This window comes from Mesoplodon densirostris, chromosome 1 (genome assembly GCF_025265405.1).
Source record: "Mesoplodon densirostris isolate mMesDen1 chromosome 1, mMesDen1 primary haplotype, whole genome shotgun sequence".
Lineage (NCBI taxonomy): Eukaryota > Metazoa > Chordata > Mammalia > Artiodactyla > Ziphiidae > Mesoplodon > Mesoplodon densirostris.
Window position 1 is genome coordinate 222,254,040 of NC_082661.1, and position 22,033 is coordinate 222,276,072.

General features: G+C 42.4%; 1 protein-coding gene across 1 annotated transcript in view; it reads right to left on the minus strand.

The window, feature by feature from the left end:
- The window catches only part of PPP3CA (protein phosphatase 3 catalytic subunit alpha), a 303,762-nt gene extending 282,303 nt beyond the window's left edge, over positions 1 to 21,459 (minus strand). Inside the window, exon 1 of the mRNA XM_060115458.1 lies at positions 20,648 to 21,459. Within this exon, the coding sequence (XP_059971441.1) occupies positions 20,648 to 20,705 (58 nt within the window). The 5' untranslated portion in view covers positions 20,706 to 21,459. The remainder of the gene's footprint in view (positions 1 to 20,647) is intronic.
- Between the last annotated feature and the right edge of the window lie 574 nt (positions 21,460 to 22,033).

The following is a 22,033-nucleotide window of genomic DNA, read 5'->3' on the forward strand; positions in this document are numbered from 1 at the left end:
CCCTGCTCTAATCAGGGACCCAATTTCCCCAAACAAAAATCCTGTTTGAGCCTGAAGAATCTCTCCCATGTTAAAAGCATTAGGGTAAGGGTCTATACTTTCATATATAAGCCACCTTTTCTCTTCTAGGTATGGAAAATTTAATAATTGTAATACTATCAGCAAATACATAGCACTTACTATGTGCTAGGCACTCTTCTAAGTGCTTTATACATATATTGATTCATCTAATCACCACAACAATTCTACAGGTAGATGCCATTATTACCCTGTTTTACAGATTAAAACAAAAACATAAACAAAAAAACTGAGGCACATAATTAACTTGCCCCTGGTCACACGGCAAATAAGCAGCAGAGCTAGGGTTCCATGCAGGTAGTTTGGCTCCAGAGCCCAGGCTCTAAACCACTCCACCACCTGCAACTCAGGGTAAGGAGCACATAAATACTGCACTTCTCTGCATTGTTCGGTTCCCTTCAACTACTTTGTTCGTTTGGCTGCATTTTCTAAGCACTCAATAACTGCAGATGAATGACAGAATACAGAAGTCATTGACTTAAAGAAAAGCAAATATCCATGTACACACAGGAAACAAAATTTAAGAGCAAAATTAAAATAGACTCCTATCCAGTGTAATCTCATGAGTTTATTTAATGACTCAGCCCAGTTTTCATCCATTTGGTATTTCACAACTCCCTGCCTCCCTCTAATTCTTCACCTGAAGGATAAAATGGGGGAAAAAAAAAAAAAAGACAATACATTTTGGCAGCATTTTCATTCCCTAGTGCCAAAGACGAATAAGAACAGTGAGGAAGTTCAGTCCTGCATAAACGGGAATTATCAATGAATTAACATCACCAAAAAGATTCAGTGTAAGCCAAAAATTTCTTTCATCTTCAATTCTCATATTGATAGCATCATTTTCAATATATGATTTACAAGATGAAATGTTTTGTTTAGAGTTAAGTAGCTGAAACAGAATGGAAAGATACTCCAGTCCTATTAAACCAGTGCACTTTAAAGCCTGGCCAAACTTAAGTATCGCCAGGAGACTTAAAAAAAAACAAAAACAAAACAAATGCTGGGGCCTCACCTAGAGAGTCTAATTTAATTGGTCAGGGGGAGGCCACACTGGTAGGTTTCAAAGTTTTCCAGGTGATTGAATGTGCAGCCATGCTTGGGAGGCACTTGTTTAAATGCTATCCAGGGCTTCTCAAACTTTAATATGCATATAGAAGTCTTAAGGATCTTATTCAAAATGCAAATGGATGCAAAAAGCCTAGGTTATGGCCTGAGATTGTATTTCTAATGTGCTCCCAGGCAAAGCTGATCCTGCTGGTCTATGGACCACACTTCTGAGCAGCAACCTGCTATCCCTCCATCCATATATACTATAATCAGTATTAAAAGTGAGAAGTGGAAAAGATATTACAGTTGAAGGTGATGTAGAATATTTCACTTTTATATATATAAAGACATAACTTATTTTTAAAAAGCAATTTGACCCACAAGAAATGATTATATAACAGGGGGTTATTGTGAACTAAATGAGCTAATACGCATGAAGCATGAGGAGCTGTTCCTAGCCCAGAATCAGTACTAATTTTTAGCTCTTTCATCACTATTTTATTAACAAATGAGTAGCAATGATGACTACCCATATCAAGAAAACTGAATGCAGATATATAACTCATTTTCTAGAAAAGTATGGCTTCCATTTGTTCAGTGTTTACATTATGACATTCTCTCCTATACTTAGACCATTTGATATAGAGATAAAATGTTTGCCCCAGAGTCAAAATTTGACATTCGATAACATGATGCCTGAGATCTGCTTTAACATACTTCACCAAAGAAGAAGAAAAAAGGAATCTATAAAGCAAATACAGTGAAATCAGAATATCTCCATGATTAACTGTGAGTTAAGTACATGGGGTTTAATGGTCCTCTTCTCTCAACCTCTATGTATACCTGAAATTTTTCAAAATAATTTTTAAGTGTTCTACCTTTTTTTTTTTTTTTTTTTTGCGGTACGCGGGCCTCTCACAGTTGTGGTCTCTCCCGTCGCGGAGCACAGGCTCCGGACGCGCAGGCTCAGCGGCCATGGCTCACGGGCCTAGCCGCTCGGCAGCATGTGGGATCTTCCCGGACCGGGATACGAACCCATGTCCCCTGCATCGGCAGGCGGACTCTCAACCCCTGCGCCACCAGGGCAGCCCCAGTGTTCTACTTTTGAATCTCAGCTTCACCACTGATTAGTTCTGTGACCATGAACAAATTATTTAACTTCTCTGATCCCCAGAAGATTCTTCAGTAGGTTTTCACATTAGCCACCTGATAAGCTTTTATCACAGGGATTAAAGGAAACAGAATTTTTAAAAAATAACTGACACTAAGCAGGTCACATCATAAAGACAAATTTAATTTTAATCCAAATGGGTCAAATTTAAAGAGAAGCAAAAAGAATGGTAAAGTGTTTCTAAAATAGAAACAGGTGGGTCTATGAAGACTGAAGATGGTTTGCCATCACCCGGCCATTTCATCCTATTATCCCTTTCTTAACAGTCTAGACCAGATTCCATCATAAACAGCAACAAGTAACATAACGAATTCTCCAGAATGCCGTATCCTGAGATAAATGCATAAAAAGGTTTCCTGCATGACAACACAAGGGTCAACGCATGTCAATCAACTAAGGGTGACCTACAGACAAACATCACATCTAGCTGCTACACTATTGCCCTGACTACAAGTAACACGGCTTTTTCTCACACTCACTACTTTCATTTATGAAAATCTCTGGATAGCAGCTGGGGACAACAGTTCAGGAGGAAAGTAATATCTTGAATACATGCCAAATAATCAAAAGCAAACTATCACTTCTGGTTCCATCTCTTCACAGGACAGGAGTTCAAATAAGAACAGATGGTACCTTTATTATCTATAACATAATTACATAATCATTTAAAAATATACATTATTGGAGACAATTCCACCATTCCAGAAATAAATCCAATCATTCATAAAACCTCACAGTTGGAAACCTTATATAGAGGGAAAGTGCATAACTTCACAATACACAGTTTAGCATAAGAGTGACAGGGAAAAATGATTTTAGATAGTGGATATATAGTAAGCAATTTATGCACATTTCCATTTTTTAAAGAATATGTAGAAATAATGACACATCAAGTCTCATATCCATTCCAATTGAATTCTAATCAAGTGTTGTCACTAATGGGACTCCAAGGGACATGACTCTCTTCCATAAGAACAAATTCTAAAGCCTGGAATGTACTGCAAATACGCTGGCCTCCCTCTTTAGTTAAAGAAAGAACAAACAGTAAAATGAGTTCAGAAGTCGTACTTTCTAGGGGAACTCTCCAAAGAAGCACTCTGTGTTAATCTTCTACACTACAATTTCATTTTTAAGACACAAGTTAAAGCCACATTTCAAAAAAAAGTAACCAAGCATGTTTCTTACATATTTTTCATACTGTTCATATACGGAATGAATGGAACGCTTAGTCACTGGTTATTTTACTTAGATATTCCTATCTGAATACAGACTTACCTGATATTTTTCTTATACTAATAACATTCAAATTATCTGTGCATGCAATAATAAACACTAAGCATAATCATACCATGGTATCAAGTTCCTTAAAAGGTAAAGCTTATTTCAGGCAAGGTCTGGCTCAAGGATTAAAATAAACACACACAGCAGGAAAGTTGTAACGTATATTCTGTTTCTTCAAGCCATGAAATATATATTTATTTATACATATATACTTATAAATAAAAAACAAGAACTGTCAATGAAATACCCTAGTTGTACTGCGCTGTAAGAATTAAGGTTATTCAAATTTTGTCTTCTATGTGTTAATGAACACCTTTAAACCACCACCAAAAAAAAAAAAAAGATCATATTTGAAATCCAAGGTTCACAAAAATGTCACAGGGGGAAAAAAGGAGAGGAAAAGAAAATATGAACCTAAGATGATTCCAGCAGGGAAGAAACTTTCCCACATACAAAGGTATTAGCCATGAAGCAAGGGAAAGCCAGAGGCCTCAGAATAAAATTGGAGCTCCCGGAATTCACACTCAGGGCATCAAGGCAGGGTGCTCCATCTTTCGTTCCAGCTGAGCCTGGGACCTACAGCTATTTTACCTGCAAGACTTCCCACAGTCAGTCCAACCAGGTTTAGCTAGATCAGAAATGTGTTTAGCAATCATATGAACAAAGAAATAAATTTCTCTAATCACCTGCCTCAGAGAAGCATTAAAATTCTCAATCTGAATCATCACCCTTCTAACTAATTACAACATTGGTTTAAAAGTGCAACTAGGCTAATCCTCAGCATTCGCCATAGTACAGAATGGTTACAAGTGGTAAACGAAAAGTTCTGATCTCAGAATGATTCGCATTTGCATCTAAAATGCTCTGATGAAACCACATAACTCCCTCCTCAAAATGTTTCATGTGATGTCTCCTTGAAGTGGCTTTCACTTTAGCTATGTGTGGCTTCCTCTATTTGCTTTAGTGACAAAAATATGAAAATGAATATAAAAAAGCAAAGACTCTAAAACGAAGGCCAACAGTAGATACCATAGCCAGCACTAGATTTTTTTTTCATGGTTTTAACCTAGAGGAAAAACTCAAGGTCCAATAAAAATACCTTCTTTATGTAACTCACGGTTAGCACTCTTTTTATGTTTTAGATTAGTTTGTCTTATAACACCATGATAGGGTCAGCAGTGCCAAGTAAAGCCCGGTTAACAGTCCCATTGTTTGTGAACCTCAGCTACATATTTCTAAAAAGGAAGCCGATATACTTGCCCCATTAGAAAGCTACATTTTTCTCCCACAGGAAAGGCTAATGGTGTTCCACTAAAGTGATTTCCAGCAGTAACAAGATTTTACATAAAAACAAATCCCTGATAAACTCTATTTTCTATCAATTCATTGAGACCAACTAATGAATTTGGCCTTGAGTACACCTGAGCTTAGTGTCATGGTGGTAAAAGTCCAGGATCTGGAGTCCAAACACCTGCTCCACCACTTACTCGCTGCATGACCTTGGAAGGGTACTGAATCTCCCCTAGCCTCAGTGTGATTAGAAGGATAGAGCTAGGTAATGCATGTGCAGGGCATATACATTAATGTTATTAACACTTTTAGAATAGAAAGCTCATATGTGTGTGTGTGTGTGTGTGTGTGTGTGTATTCACTTTATTATTTATTTACTTTGAGCGAGATCCTATGGAGAAACAAAGTAGCTGACAAGTTAACAAAGTGTTCTCTTCAAATAAAATCAGGTGAAATAACATATTACAAGACATATGCCATTAATAAACACACCAACTCCCTAACCATTATCGATGGAAAATTCATTCCTTCCACTCCCTGAAATGACAAAAGATTAAAGTAAGTCTCAGGGCAGGCAAAGGCATTGGAAATTTTTTTTTTAATTTATCATTCTAAAGTACAGCTATAGAAAAACACATCAATTAGGTAAGGAAAAGGTCAAGGACAACGATTACTCAAGCACCTCCCTTTTTTTCTTTTTTTAAACAGAAGCCGCAAGTTTTTTATTAACACAGGTGCAGGTGGGATTTTTTCCCATGTTATATATGCAGAACCTAAAATAAAGATTTGTGAACTCACTCATCCAAATTGACTGGCTCCAAAAATTCATTTGGTTGCCAGGCTTAAATAAAGGCCTAGGCAAATCCACTAAGGACATAAATTGGGGCAAATAACTAGAAAGAAGAGGTAAAAGAATCCATATGTTTAAATAAAAGACCTAAAAAGCCTAGAAACTTATATTATATTATTAGCACAAGCTAATGCTTGTGCTTAGAAGTGTGTAAAATAATTACAAAATCCAGAGTAAAGGAGACCTGGCTTATACGTTTACATGAAAATGCCTGGGGAGATGGATAAGGAAGTCAGGGATTCCATAAGTCAAGCGTACTAGAAAAAGTAATCCAACCTGGGCTACATTAATAAAAAGTATGATATTGGAGGAGAAAAAAAGGAAGTACTGATATCACTACGTTTTAGTGATGATCAGGTATAGCTTTTCCAGTCAATTCGTTTGCTGGAGGGAAAAAAAAAAAAGATTAATTATGTGCCAGTCATCATGCTAAGCCTGGGGAGATGAAGCAAATAGAGGCTTGTCCTTGAAGATTTCACAGTTAAAGAGAAAGTTGTGTTGCAAATGTTTGTGATACCCTGTGTGTACCAAGTACAAGAGGAAGCACAGACAGCTGTGCCTGAGGGGATCAGAAAAGTAAGTTTTACACAGAAGAAAGACACAATAATGAGCAAGAGTGTTCCATGCAGAGGTACAACAAACAGAAAACCATAGAAGGTATCACCGGGATTTTTAAGTTGTTCAGTTTAGTTCCATCAACTTTATATAGACCAAATAGCCCCATGCATGCAGAATACACATGTGAATAAAAAATGTTCTCCCTGCTCCCAAGGACTTATATTGTAATAAACTGAAGACACTTAAAGTTCAGCACAATGTGACATATGCTATATATACTGTAAATATTTTTGATATTCAGGCAATAAGGGTCAAATCCTATAAAATAAAGAGTTCCTAAAATTCAGTCAGAAAAAGATCACCAAAAATGGGATTAGCTGAATCAGATGTTCATTTTTAAATGATCACTCTAATGATAATGAATGTTAGAGAGGGGACAAGTTTGAAGACAAAGAGACTAATGTTGGGAGGATACTGCTGCACTGGGTGAAGTATTAAAAAGATCTGAACTGAAGGACAGATTTAATTAACTGGACAGATGGTGGTCACATTGCGCCCAGGATAAAAAACACAGGAGAACAAACACCCCACTTTACTTTCACCATATCCATCCACAGCAACTGCTGCATATACGGTTTGAGAGAAAGATCCAGACCAAAGACTAGGTAGCAAATACAGATGTGTTCATCATCAGCCTATAAGCAGAAGTAAATCCTATGAGTTTAAGGAGGTGAAACTACCTGGAAGAACTTGTAAAGGGATAAAAGAACATTTAGGATTCAATCAAGACAAGCTGACAAGTCAGAGAAAGAGGAAATCCATGAAAGACAAAGAGGACCATGTTTCAGGAAGAAAGAGGTGGCCCACCATGTCAAATATCACAGAGACCAGCAACTGGACAGTCATTGGTGACCTTTGCCATACTGTTTCAGAGGAATGGTAGAGGCCCCCAAACTACAATGGATTTGACAGTGGGTAGGAGGTGACAAAGTACATGCTTTAATGCAGGTTACTTCTAGAAGAAGTACGCTGCGCTTTCAAGGGAGCTGTCCAACAATAAAATAACAATACCTAACAGCTACCGAGGGCTCTTTTCGAGCAGGCAGTAGGGAAGGCATTTCACATACAGTTCCTCTCCTGGCTTACCACCACCTTCAAAATCAGTATTACTGTTTCCACTTTTCAGTTAAGAAAAATTGGGTTCGGGATGATTACATAACTTCCCCATGAACACACAGCTGGCACACGGAGAAAGGAAGATTGAAATGCAGGTTCTGTCAAACCATAAACCAGTACTCTTTCCACACTCTGACGCTGCCTCCCCATCACTGGAAATTAGGGGGCGGGTAGGGGGTTATTAACCACTTTACAGGAAGGTCTTTTTTTTTTTCTTGGAAGACAGCTAACTAGTTGACTTTAAAAGTCACTTCCACCTTCAATAGCCCATGATTCTCTCATATACCTTGCTCACAGGTAGCTGTAATAGCTACAGAATTTCAGATCTAAATGCTCATCACTCCCTTTGCAGCACTTTTTATGCCATCTTCACTTTAAAGTAAGCCCGCGTCCTACCAATGTGCCTATCATGCTACACACAGAGAAAATTAATATCGGCTCCATTTATTTTTGCCAAAAAATGGAAGTACAGTCTCTGAAGACAGTCACTTCCGTTACCGCACTCCACAGCATGCTGCACCTTCTGCTATTAAAGTAATTATAACTTATATTGTGATTTGCTTTCACACCCCACACTGGACAGTAACCTTCAGAGACTGTCTACTTTACCGTAAACTCTGACAACACAGCACAGAGCCAGGAAGCAGGGGGCACTAAACCTCTGACGCATGCACGCGTGGACAGAAAGGAAGAATGGATGGAGAGATGGATGGTGTGGTAAGCGAAGGAAATAATATTTTTAACAGCTATTTTACACTTGATAATGGATTATTTAATCTATTTACCAACTGGGGGATATTACAATGATATACTTGAAGGAAGCAGTATGGAAAATTGAGTGGTACAAGAGGCATGGGATATGGATTTAAAGAGAAATGAACATTCACTCACAAAAAGGCTCCTAAAATACACGATTTTTCCTGGATTCAATACCACCCAAAGGCAAAAAAAAAAAAAAAAAAAAAAAAAACCTAGTCAATTCACTAAATTATTTTTTAAAGATCAGTTACTTCTGAAACCTCTATCAAGAAGGCCAATCTTATTCTAAATAAGTAATTTATAATGGAACTTCAGGTGTGACCCCCTAGGAGATGTTTGAGGAGAGAAAGCTTCATAAGGCACTTTGAAATCACCCCAAAAGTGCCTACCTATATGTTTCAAGATCTATTCAGTCTACAGATCTGGCTAGCAAAGGTCTGTTCTCTACTCTCGTCTCAGACTTTTTTTTCTATCGAGACGCATATGACATGACATTCACTTGCACAGAACACTAGCATGAGTGAATCCAGGTTCTAATAAACTATCCTCAAAAATGCTCACGGAAATGAAGGCAAACACTGCCACAGCTTACAAGAATGTCTGATTTCCACTGTGATTAAAGGCATATCGGTAAGATCAAGAGGACTGCAAGCTATGCAAATACCCACCGTGACAGCTGCAGCTCGCATCCCTTCCTCTCCCGCATGAGGAAACACATCAGGATGAAGTGAAAGTAACATTTTAAGGCTGAACTTGAATCCACCCTAGTTTATATAGAGATATTTTAAAAGAAGTCATTTGCAAACTTCTGTACGTCGTTATCAGTAGCTGTTAATACCTCACAGCTGAGTGTAACACAGAAATGTGTTGCGACACTGCAGTTGGAAGCCACTGGCCTCTTTTAGGCCTCGGTGAAACTTAAACTAGTTATCAAATTACAATCGGACTCACTGGGTTAGCCAATTTCAATGGCCTTAGGAGCTGTTTATCAACAACTATGAAAGACAGAGTGTGCCAGAAGTTAAAAGAGGCAGGTTTGGGCTCTGGTCAAGTGGGGTGCTGAGGTGCCTTCATGGTGTGATTTGAAAAGTAAACAAGGAACTTGGCCTGTCCTCAATTACCCCACTAAACCACCGTGGTGTCAGGCTATCACACTGTCTTTAGTACTCGCCTGTATTACAAATAAAAGCAAGCAAAATACAAACAATGTCTACAGAAGTCACTGGTGAAATGCATCTGCTAGCCAGGTTTTCTGGAAAGCTCCTAGTTACAGAGCAGATTAGGTATTCGATACCTTAAAGCCGCAGATGCAGAGGGACTGGGAGAAGATACAATTGAAGGAAAATTCAGTAGGAAGGGCATGAGAAGTAAGGGCATCCCGACGCTGGGGGTCCTCACCAGGCAAGGGACATCATGGGATGGATGCTAGACTGGGCCCCCCAAGTGAAGGACTTGAGTTCCAGGAAGTTTAAAGGTCAGCACAAGGGCACAGAAGGGCAAGAACAGCGAAGCAACCAAGCCCATGGTGCTGGAGGTTCCACAGAAGGAAGCCAAGATGAACCTTTGCCCACTTCCCCAGTTTCAAGAGACCCTGACAACCTGATGTGGTTTTCCAAGAAGGCTCCTGGGATGGGGAAAGGCCCGGAAACCATGACATGTGGGAAAAAGCTAGAAGAGTTAAGAACAGGAAAGCTGTTTTTAGTATCAAATAAGCTCTCTTGTAAAAGACAGAAAAGGTGCATTTCATCGAACTCTGTAGGGCAATGCAAGGAACAACAAACGTGTGTCAGAGCATCAGACTGAGGTCAAACATAAGGAAACATCCTGATGGGCAGAAATCGCCAGGATAGTGCAGGAGATCTTAAGAAGTCGGGAGCTCCTTCTCACTAGATATGTTCACAGGCAGTGGAAAACTATCCCTCAGCGAGTCTGGACAGGGGTTCCACACCGGGGATAGCCTGAGCTAGATTTCTGGGGCACTGCCCCATTCTAGGAGTCTGATTTGTTCACTGTGGTTAGGGTCAGACTTGAGCAAGTGTAAGAGATAAAAGGTTTCCCACATAAACTCCGATCCCTCTCCCCAGTTCACAGTCAGAGGACTGGCTCCAGGCTGGACAGGAGTTAGATTTCCAAGGTTTCTTCTAGCTTCAGATTTTCATAATTTTAGTCTCAGATCTCATTTACACCCAAATAAATGAGGATCATGTATTCTCTCTATTCAGAAGATCCCCACAATGCATTCCAGGGTTAAATGTCCTTGACTGGTTATTTAAAAAAAAAAAAAAAAAAATCACCTAAATCCCTAATGCTTCTTCTGAACAGTGTTTTCTCTTATCCACTTGATAGTGGGTGATGGATAACATCTGAGTGTGATCCACTGTAGAAAGAGACTTTTTAATATGTTAAATCTACAGTTAAATCACCACTCAACCTTTTCTTTTTAAGACTGAAGGATCTCTCAGTTCCCGTCACAATTTAAAATCCTTTAGTCACTCGGAGGGGACCTCGTTCTTTTCCCCCCCAACATATTCCAAATTTTCTACATCCGTTTCTAGAAGTGCACTGCAGTGCGACGGAGCACTCATGCAGAATTCTGACTAGAGGTGAAGACGAGTGATCCCCGCCGGCTGCTAAACGCAGATCGGCGAAGGCTGACAATGATGAGAGTTTTAGGTAGGAATATAGTTTCCCTAGTCTTCAGCTCCTTGAAGGAAAAGTATTTCTGTGCTAGGGAGACATTAAACCCTGGCTCATAAACCAGAGCTGGGAAAGCCCCGGCTGGTCTGCTTTAATGGAGAGCCATATGACCAAGTCTGGGCTCATGCAGATCCATCTGTGGTCCTCTGTGACAGCCATCAGAGCAGGCAGCTCACCATGCCGCCTCCCTGTTGATGTGGATCCCAGGGCCGTGCTTTCCTCAAAGCATTCACCATGCAGATATGCCGTCAGGAGAGCTGACTCACAAGCAGCCTGTACTCCCGGCCTGAAGACTTTTAGTATTATTACACAGACATCTCATATTTGGGCCTGCAGTACGTTTTACATCTCTGTTTTGATCCCTACACGTATTAACCTTTATTCATTTGGATGTGTGCGTTTCCCGAGGTAAGCAATATGATTGTGAAGTGAACCTGGGCCTCCCAGGTGCCTGTCACAAGAGGTCACCCCACAGCCTGGGATCATCTCCAATCTTCCTGAGGAAAAAAAAAACATCGCCTAACTTTGAGTAAATCGACCTATACACCCTTTGACACTGACTCACTGGAAACTAAGCACTCCCTGGGTAAGCCACTATTGCCAGTTATGCTTCTGCAGGCTGGCTATTAGGCAAAAAACATACAACCCCAATTATAAAACAGAGTATTTCAAAACTCATGTGAAAAACACCTTCTACAGGATGGGCGCTTACAAATCAAGAAACTCCTCACGTTTGCGAGCCACCCATGATTTAAGATCCACAACATTTCAAAACAGAAAAGAACCCTATAATTTAAAATTGTAAATCCCTCTTATCCTTTATCTATTATTTCATTTATTTAACAATCATGCATCAGATGCCTGTTCTAGGGTAGGCCCTGTGCTAGGGCTAAAGATACAAAGATAAGTGGAACCAACCCCCAGTCTTCTGGGCTCTCCACTTCTGGGGAGGAGAGGCAGTCAGGTAAACAAATCATCACAGCAACATGCTCTATTCAAGGTGTCCGCTGTGAGACTGAAGAGACTGAGTCCCTTCACTCCAGTGAGGGAAGGTATCAGGAGATGTGGGTCCCAGAGGAGGTGACATTTGAACTAAAGCTGTAATAATGAGAATTAAATGATGAGAACTGTTATCATGCCAATAATCAGACCCGCACAGAGAAGGTATGCATGTACTTTAATTTATTAACATTAAATATACATAGCAGACCAACAATGCCAGGTTTAATAATAAAAAGAAATTTAATTCCTTTGTAAAAAGCAAAAAAAATTATAACACAAACTTGAAGCCCTGACTCAGGTTCTGTCATTTTAAGAGAATATATTGTGCTTTTAATTTAATTTGATAAAATGGCATAGCTCACAAGATGTTTAAAACCAAATGTCAATGGATGGCTTAAAGCCCACTTAGGAGAATACAAGGAGTCAGCAGACTTGGTGCCACTTTTTTTTTTTTTTTTTGCGGTATGCGGGCCTCTCACTGTTGTGGCCTCTCCCGTTGCGGAGCACAGGCTCCGGATGCGCAGGCTCAGCGGCCGCTCCGCGGCATATGGGATCCTCCCGGACCGGGGCACGAACCCGTATCCCCTGCATCGGCAGGCGGACTCTCAACCACTGCGCCACCAGGGAGGCCCGGTGCCACCTTTTTTAACTTCTCACGGCCCCTGTTTCTTCCCACTAGATAGCATCCAGTGACACTGGGGGGGGCACAGTAGGGCAGGAGCTTATGCTGGAGAAGGCTGCATTTCTGGGTTACAAAAGTTTTACAGAAAATGATGAATTGAGATGTAAACAAAGGAAGAGAATTTTGCTTTGTTTTGGTTTCGATTTTTCGTGTTTTGTTTTTTGTCATGAGATTTGCCAGGTCACTGTTCTCTTCAAGTCCAAGTCTGGACCATAATTAAAACACATAAATCACCCAATAAATCAAACACTGAATGTTTAACATATCTTTTCTCATTCGTCAAAAATTGATCAGCCTAAGGAGAAATACAACAGAAACTGAAAGAAAGCTTTCAGGTTCAAGTTAATATACTAAGTTGAAAAGGATTTAGGGGCCTCCCTGGTGGCGCAAGTGGTTAAGAGTCCGCCTGCCGATGTAGGGGATACGGGTTCGTGCCCCGGTCTGGGAGGATCCCATATGCCGCGGAGCGGCTGGGCCCGTGAGCCATGGCCGCTGGGCCTGCGCATCCGGAGCCTGTGCTCCGCAACGGGAGAGGCCACAACAGTGAGAGGCCCACATACCGCAAAAAGAAAAAAAAAAAAAAAAAAAAAAAAGGATTTAGCCTTTTAAACTCAGCTGGCATAAAGCCAGTCCAAATGACCAAACAACAAAACTGCCCTCAATCTATGTCACCTTCGTAATGCCTTCTTCTCATACTCCATTCCCTGATGTCGCTGGAGAAAGCAGCATTCCAATTAACCAGGCAGTCACCATATAGAGCCATCTACAGAGAATCAAAATTTATATAACGCACTCAAAATAAACATATGATGTGTCTCCATTTATGGCTTCAGGAGACACGTGATAATTTTGCATTGCCCAAATCATTCAACAAGAATTTATTCAGTGCCCAAAGTGCAAGGCATTGAGCTAGGCACTATTAGCTAGGCACTGTATTTCCCAAACTAAAAGTTTGAATATGCATTTTAACAAATCATTTTATGTAACATCCAAGTAAATGCAGCAACCATGGGAGATACAGTTTAGACACTGACATACTAAAATTTCCAAAACATTCCAATACTACATAGAGACAACTGAACATTTTAAATCAGAAGTAGTTGCTCCTCCCAAAAAGAAAAACTGGAGCTATACAGTCACTGTAGAAAGAGACTCTTTAACTCTTAGAATCCTGGAGCTGATGGGAAATTTTTTTAAAATTTGGCTCCATATGAATAAAATATTCTCTCTGAACATCAACCATCATTCTTCGGGTTTCACAACTATAGAAAGTATCTGAAATTGACAAACATTGAAAGGTGGTATGTCGTAATCTGGAGGCAGCTGTTAACGTAAATCTTTGGTAATTTACTTATTTGTTTTGCTCTTTTGCAGAGACATGCAGAATTTCCAGATGTAAGGGATAGAAGTTCAAAGAAAGTCAGAGAGACCACTTTTTAAAATAGAGTAGAATATATTTTTCTGTGAGGCAAAAGCATGGACTAGGGAAATAAAAAGGAAAACACAAAGTTCTATTCCTCTCTATGATGGTCTCAAAAGGAATCCATCCAATTCCAAAAACATAGCATTTTAATAACTGATAACTGCTTCCTCAGAGTTTGTATTTTTTTTTAAATACCTGCATGTTCACTTGTGAAATGGATTTGAGATTCCAGCAATAGGTCTAAGTCCTCAAGTTGATAGTCCACCTGCTTTAAGCCATTATTCAGAACCCCTAACCATGGAGGAATATGAAATTTTTAATTTGATTTCTTATAATGAAATATAGTGGATGGCTTATCAATGAATACAGCCTGTATGAATACAGGAGATGGAAATATTGTAAAATAAAATGGGTAAAAATGCCAAAATGCAAAGAATATTAAAGACAGTTTACAAACTGAAACCCTGTTTCAGTCTACATCATTCCTACCTGATGACTGTATTTTAAAAAAGGAGTAGATCGCCTAAGAAACACTGGCTCCTGGGCTTCCCTGGTGGCGCAGTGGTTGAGAGTCCGCCTGCCGATACGGGGGACACGGGTTCGTGCCCCGGTCCGGGAAGATCCCACATGCCGCGGAGCGGCTGGGCCTGTGAGCCATGGCCGCGGAGCCTGTGTGTCCGGAGCCTGTGCTCCGCAACGGGAGAGGCCACAGCAGTGAGAGGCCCACGTACCGCAAAAAAAAAAAAAAAAACAAAACAAAAAAAAAACACTTCTTCCTATTTTCTAGAGCTTTCCCTAGAAATTAACAAAATCCTCAAATATGGGCCATTATCTGTAGTTCAGACAAACAGTCTCACAATAACACCTTTCAAAACAAAAGTAAATAAAACTCCTTACCAGGAGAGTATACTATTTCTATTTCTGCGTATATATTGACATGAATAGAAAACACTGTTTAACAGTTTTCCTTTAGTAAACTTCATGCCAAGATCAAACCAGATTATAACATTTATCATCAGAATTTAAATTTCTGCTAAATATAAAGATATAAAAGCTTCTCCTAATAAAACTATTTTATATAGCCAGTAATTCAATAAAGAAAATTTCAAAACAAAATGTGATATCGTAAATATCTCTAAAAGAAGTGACAGTTTCAAACAGATGCTCAAGAGAGAAGAGCATCTTTGCCAAAGGGAAGAATTTGCTTACACTCACCTCCATTCTAGTCCCACCTGTGACCAACCATTCTATCTATTCTGGCTCCATTTCTTCAACCATAAAATAAATGTCACATGAGCTACCACTGTAGACCCCAGGCATTCATGAATTTCAATATTAATGGTTCTGACTATTCTTGAGTGACCCTGAAAATACATTAACACGCTGTCATTTGTAATTCTGGGTCAGCAGTGACTGAATTGCCATTCCCAGGTGAGTGGACCAAGGGTAACCTTCCAGACTCTCAACTCCCATTAGATGATCTTCGGGTTCTCACAGGTGAGTGGCGGGTACAACTGCTGCCCATTTACATACAGGAAAAGTAGCCTGTGATGTTATTAACATGTAACAGTGGAATTATAGGAAGCTGGAACTCAAAATCTCACTGTATTCTTCTGGAACATCAGGAGAATGCTACACTAGAAAGCTGCTGAAAAAATTACAAAATGATTTTTTAGTTTTTATCAAAGTTCCATGTCACTTAACTGGATTTGCTAAAAGGAGACTATGTCTAGAAAAATGCTGTTTTCCAATGAGGTCACTCTAAATGGATTCTTTATTTGGTTTCATAATTAGTTTCAACTTTACACATGGCTGACACAAAAAAGATAAGGAAAAGTAGAAGAGGCCAATTATAAAAGCTATAAACGCATACTATGTCAGTCATATTGCATATCTCTAAAATTACAAATAAAAGCACATCATAAACAAACAGATCTTAAAAGGCATATTTTTAAACTAATCTAAACAAATGTCAGAGTGAACCTCTAACTAGAGTCTAAGGTGTTACTTTTTTCACATTTTAACTGGATGTCTTAGATTGTTCTTTAAAGCAGAGGTTCTTCCCACAGTTCCCAAAACACTATTATTTTTTTAAACGTTAATTCTTCTAACTGATGGCACTGGAATTGCCCTGAATCCCAGCTGCAACTGTTGCCTTAAGCCTTAAGTTTACAGAATGTTTTGAAAACAATGCACTTGTGTTATATTTACTTTATAGTAGAAATTCTGAAAGGATTAAGGAATAGATCAATCTAATTTGTAATTAATAGCATTAATTTGCATGCTGTTCATTAAGTCCTGAAAAGAATTTGTTCTCTTTTGAAGGATATTCACCATGCCCAAATCGTGTTGCTTATAGTATTAATTAGATTAGCAGTCAGTCCCCTTTCTTCACATCCAGTGCTGATGTAAACTTCAGCCACCAAACAATGACATTTAGTCAAAGTTTCAATTAATGACACTGAATTAATGCAGTTTTACTATACACAAATGGAAAACCAGATACATGGAAAAACTCAACTGATGGTAACAAACATCAGTAAAATAAATTCACAATGAGCTCTTCTTGACACACTGCAAAGAATTGGAGTCATTTAATATTCCATTTCAAGATGCAAACATGACAGTTATCACTGAGGTACCATATTTTTGTTTTCTTTAATTAAGTAGTATCACCAGCCTCATTGAGCTAGAAACACTAGTGGCTTGAATCCCTATTTACTTAACATTTTACTTAGCTACAATCGTCTTGCTTATAAGATCCTAGATAGCTTTCCAGAATTTCTCTATGTGTACTTTGTCTACACAAATACTATATAAGCTGACAATACACAGAAGGACAGCTCCTTTTTTTGCATTCCCAAGAGTTGAAAGCAATCTGATATAAAGCACAAGAGTCCCCTAGCTAGAGCTTTTGAGAAATTCCCCAAAACACTTCCCAGGAACTGACCCCTCAACAACCTACCGTGGTATCTGGAATTTCTACCATTAAAGTCAGTTTGGGTTAAGGTAAAAGGCCCATTACAAAATACCTGGAGATGGGAAGAGAGGAAGGGGCAAGAGATATAACAAAGCAGCAGACTTGTCACATACAGTTCGATTTCCTCCAAGTGTTTAACTGTCATATAAGCAAAGTTCTACAGCCCAGCCCATAGGGAATGTTAGGGCCACACGAAGAAGAGTTAAAGACAGGAACAGGCAGGGAGACATGAAGGGAAGCCAGAGTTTGGAACAAGGCCCGTGGAGCACCACTGAAGAGAAAAAACCAGACTATGGGTTGTATTAAGGGAGGAGAGGGGGAAATAGGTATTCTTCTATTTATTGACTTCTGTCTTTTGCCTTATAATTATACAATGTTTCTTTTTAAAAATGTAAAACAGTAAATGGATCAAACTATTCTGCTTTCCAACAAATGGCACTACCAAGATGTTTTCTCTGCATTGTTTTACTCTCCATTGTTTTTATGCAAGAACAGACAAAATGAAACAGCCCAAGTTTTGCTAGATGAAGTAACTTTCTTTCTGACGTTATCTAAACGAATGCTTTTCCTCTCCAATGCTGCCATGCCCTTCCATTTTTAAGGTTTAAAAACTGACCAGGGTCTGTGAACACACTCAAGAAGATGCTGAAAATCTGAAAAACTACAGTCAGTCGAGACTAAAACTCAACCTGCCTACCTTTCTAAAGTTGCATTCTGGAAACACAAATCAAGAAGGCCGTCACATCATCGTATTACTACAAACAAAACCGCAAGCACAGCTTTATTTGTAAACAGCAGTTTGTTATACAACAAAAGCCAGATCACACTAATGAAGATAACTGTAAACAAACGCCATGGCCTGCCGCAGTAATAATCATCCGAATTCTTCTTACTTCTACTTGTGACTCAATGTTATCTGTACTTTATAAAGTGAAAGAATACTTAAGGAGCACAAAAATTTCACTCGCCTACTTTAAAGACATGAGTCAATCTCAGACCACTGAGATAAAAGTTCTACCAAATTTAGAGTAAAGTCATGGCTTCATGGCTTCGTGAACTATGTCTTACTGAATTTTTGCAAATGTGAAAAATCGTTTGGTAACCTGTATTCCATTCTGCAAACATGTACTTCCTACTCATTAAGCATATACATATGTTTTCACATGGAAATGCTATGTCATAGAAGACTGATAATCAAAATAGATTATCATCTCAAATGATGGTAAAAATCATACGTATGACAAAATGTCAAATCCAACTTTCAATAATGCCTCTTAAGCCAACCATATAAAGTCTATTAGAAAGCATAAGAGGAATAGTAGTAGTATATCCACCTTAACATCAGGATTCATCATAAAACCTTTTCTATAAACAAAATTTCACATCAAGATCCCTATCAAAATATATGCAAAATTAACTTTTCCTATTTTGAATCTATTACATCCAACTGCATTTCAGTTCCGCAAAAATAGGTAAATCCAAGTTTTTTGAATTATGGGTGGTCATGTGTATGTATAATGAAAAGCCATTTACGATAGTATGTATATAATACAGTACTGTAAAAAGGCAAGACAAAATAGCCATGGAATGGTTCAATGGGCTCTTTCAGGTCAACTGGTAAAGACATCAAGCCAGAATGTATGAACAATTATTTTCACATTCTTCACTTGATGGTAATTTTACATTTACATTAAGAAACCACACTCTGCGATTTAAAACAGAGAACTGACCTTATGTGTACACATATGAGTGTTTTCTAATTGCTGACACATTTACTGCTATCATTTTAATTGTAAGCTTTACATCAAGTGTTTTGAAAAAAGGTAATCTCAACATACAGATCGGCGTTACACTTAAACTTCACACCTTAGGGAGATATTTGTTATCCTCTAATATTTCAGCAAAAGGTCTTAATTTTTGAAAATGTCAACAGAGGCCCTTAACACAAAACATAGTTCTTTTGAATGAATGTGAATTGACTGTTTACGTTAGAATTCATGCCTGCAGAAAGAATAGCTGTGCATCAGTAGATTTATTTCAAGTCATTTTTTAAGAGATATTACCTCCTTATTTTGATGGGTCTGTGAGTACTGCACTGAAGCAGGAATGATTCTAATAGAACCAAAACAAGAGAAGAGAGAAACCACACATACACACACTCACACGCACATTACTTTAAAAAAAAAAACTGAGCAAACCTGAGTGAAGCAATGAATAGTTCCGCAGCCCCATAAGGACTTAGGCATCATGCATGGTCTTTAGACTGCTGGGTTACTTCACCTAAGTGCTCATGGTGCATACGACTTCACTGCCTTGCACTCTACTTGCATACTCAGGCCACATTAGATACTATCTCTGTTCTGCACAAAACACACAGGCATACACACACACACACTTTCTCTCTACGCCGTCCAGTGCTGTTTCCAGTTTCAGAGGCCCGCTCTGCGCGTAGCCCGTGCCCACCCCTACTCTGCTCCGCGTCCTGACTCCAGGAACGTAGGGCTACTACATTAAGTAGGGGTACTACTTAATCCTGGTGTATCTGCTCTGTGGCCTCATCCCTCCAGGATTCACAGGATGATTCCTCCCCCACTCCACCACGGAATACAACGGAGACGGCGGATTCCCCGGTGCGAGAGAGGAGACCACTACCTGTCCCCTTCCTCACCCCACGCATCCCGGCTTCTCTTCGCCAGAAACCCCAGGGCCCTCGCCGCCAGGAGTCTGTGATCCCGGGGGGGGGAGAAGAGCCAATGACAGGAATCAAATAGCCCGTTAACAAGCGGGTGCCAGGGGCACGGAAGAAGTGAGCGGGGTGAGGTTACCACCGGGGAGGTGTGCTCCAGCAGGGCACCCTTCAAGAGCAATGACAGCTCGGCGGGGGCAGGCTGGGGGCGGCGAGGGAAGCTGGGGAACCGCTTTCCGTGTCTCTCTCAGGGCCTGCGGGGGAATCCCGGGGCGGCAGCGGCTGGGCTCTCGGGTCGTTCCCCGCCTCCCACGCCCCCTGCGCGTCCCCTCCGCTACCCCCTCCCTGCGGCCGCCCCCGCCCCGCGCGGAAGGAAGCGCCGGGCTCCCCCCACGCTCTCCCGCTCTCTCGCGAGTCCTGTGCGGGCCCTTTCAGGGGGAAGGGAAGAGGGAGGGGGCGCGGAGGGAATTGCTGCAATGGAGCGCCGAGAGAACCCTGCCCGAGCGAGGCAGGCGGTGGAAAGCCACGGCCACATAAAAATGCCATATTAATTTCTGAAAAGCCATAAATCACCCCTCCCTCTGCAAAAGAAAACCATAAACCCGATCCCATGCAAGACTGCGAGCAGCCACCCACTTCCTATTTCTGTCACAGCAGCTACACCCTGCCAGCAACCACCCCCCGGGCGCCCCCTCCCGCCACCGCCACCGCCAACCCCGCCACCGCCTCCCCTCGGCTCAGCCATTTGCCAAATGACGCCCCCGTTACATAAAAATGCCCCAAGGGGGGACGGGTAGGAAGCCTGGGGGAAGGGCGCGCGAGGGAGGGGGATTCGAGGGTTGCACAATATCCTAGAAGGTCCGTGGCTGGAGCCGGGAGACAACCCGGGGCGGGGGGAGGGGAGGTGAGCCGCCCGGCGCCTGCGGCACACGGTGCACCCGGGCGACCGCGGCACGCCGCTTACCTTTCACCACCCTGTCGGTCGTCGACAACTTGGGATCAATTGCCTTGGGCTCGGACATCTCCGGCCGCCGGGGGACAGCGACGCGCTGCTCGTCCGTCCTACTGCACACCCCGACCGGACCGGCGGGCCAGACACTCAACGCCGCCGCCGCGCTGCAAACCGCTTGGCTGGAGGTCTGGGCTCTGAGCTGGCTTGAAAGTTACTGCCTTCTCCGCGCGTCCCTCCTCCTCCTTCGCCGCCGCCGCCTTCACTCCTCCTCCGCCGCCGCCGCCAGCCCCGCCGACTCTGCTCCGGGCTGCGCGTGTGTGGTGGTTATTTATTTATTTTCTAAGCACGCCTCTCGGTTCTTCTTTTATTCTTGGGGGAAGGGGGATGGGGAGGGGAAGCGCACACACGAGCACCCACCCCGGCACGGAGATCGGGCACCGCGGAATGGAGCCCCACGCGCGCACACTGCCGGGATTAAGACCGATCACATGGGGAGGGCCGGGGGCGAGGGAGGAGAGGCAGGGCCGCCGATGTCAGTGCCACCAGCCGCGCCTCGGCGTCCCCGGCGGCGGAGAGGCGGCCGCCGCTGCTGCTGCTGCTGCTGCTGCTGCTGCTGCCGCCGCCGCCGCTGCCGCCGCTGCCGCTGCCGCTGCTTCCCCACACAGAGCACCGCCGCTGAAAGGCGGCCGCCGGAGACGTCCCGCCGCCGCTCTCGGCCGCGCTCGCCTCTGCCTCCCCGCGCTGCTCCTTCACTCACACAGGCACAGCCGCGGAGCTCGGCAGACACAGTCCCTGGCGCAACCTACCCTCCGCCACCGCCACCGCCGCCGCCGCCGCCGCCGCCACCGCTCCCGCCTCCGCCTCCTCCCCTTCCTCCTCCCGGCCCCCGCCTCTAGCTCTCCGGCAACCTCCTCCTCCCCGCGGAGCCCGCCCCCTACCCCCCCGACGTTGGAGCTGCAGGCGCTCATTGGCTAGCGTGCGCGTCACTCACTGCCAGCGGCACTCCCTTCTGGTCCCGCCTCCCGCTCCTCCTCCTTGTCTCCGCCCCCGTTCTGTTTTCTCGCGGCTGCCAGTCGAGCGGGTCTGCTGCCTCCACCGCCCAGTCTCCGCTCAGGTGTCACTGTTACTGGCAGCCCGGGATTAGGGAAGGAGAATGGGCAGGGGGTCGCGGCTGGGAGGAGAGAGGCTCTACCATGCCTCCCCCAGCCCCATTTGGCCTCCTCCCCTGGACCCCGCACACATACCCCGCGCCGCTCTGGCAACCGTGCCTGGTCGGCTGGGTTAAGCCGCAGTGTGAGTAGCCAAGTGCGGAGGGTGTCTCCGGGTGTGTGCGTGGCCCGCGAGAGGGCAAGAAGGGAGGAGGCGGAGGGAGGAGGGAAGGGGGTGGGGGTGAGAGGC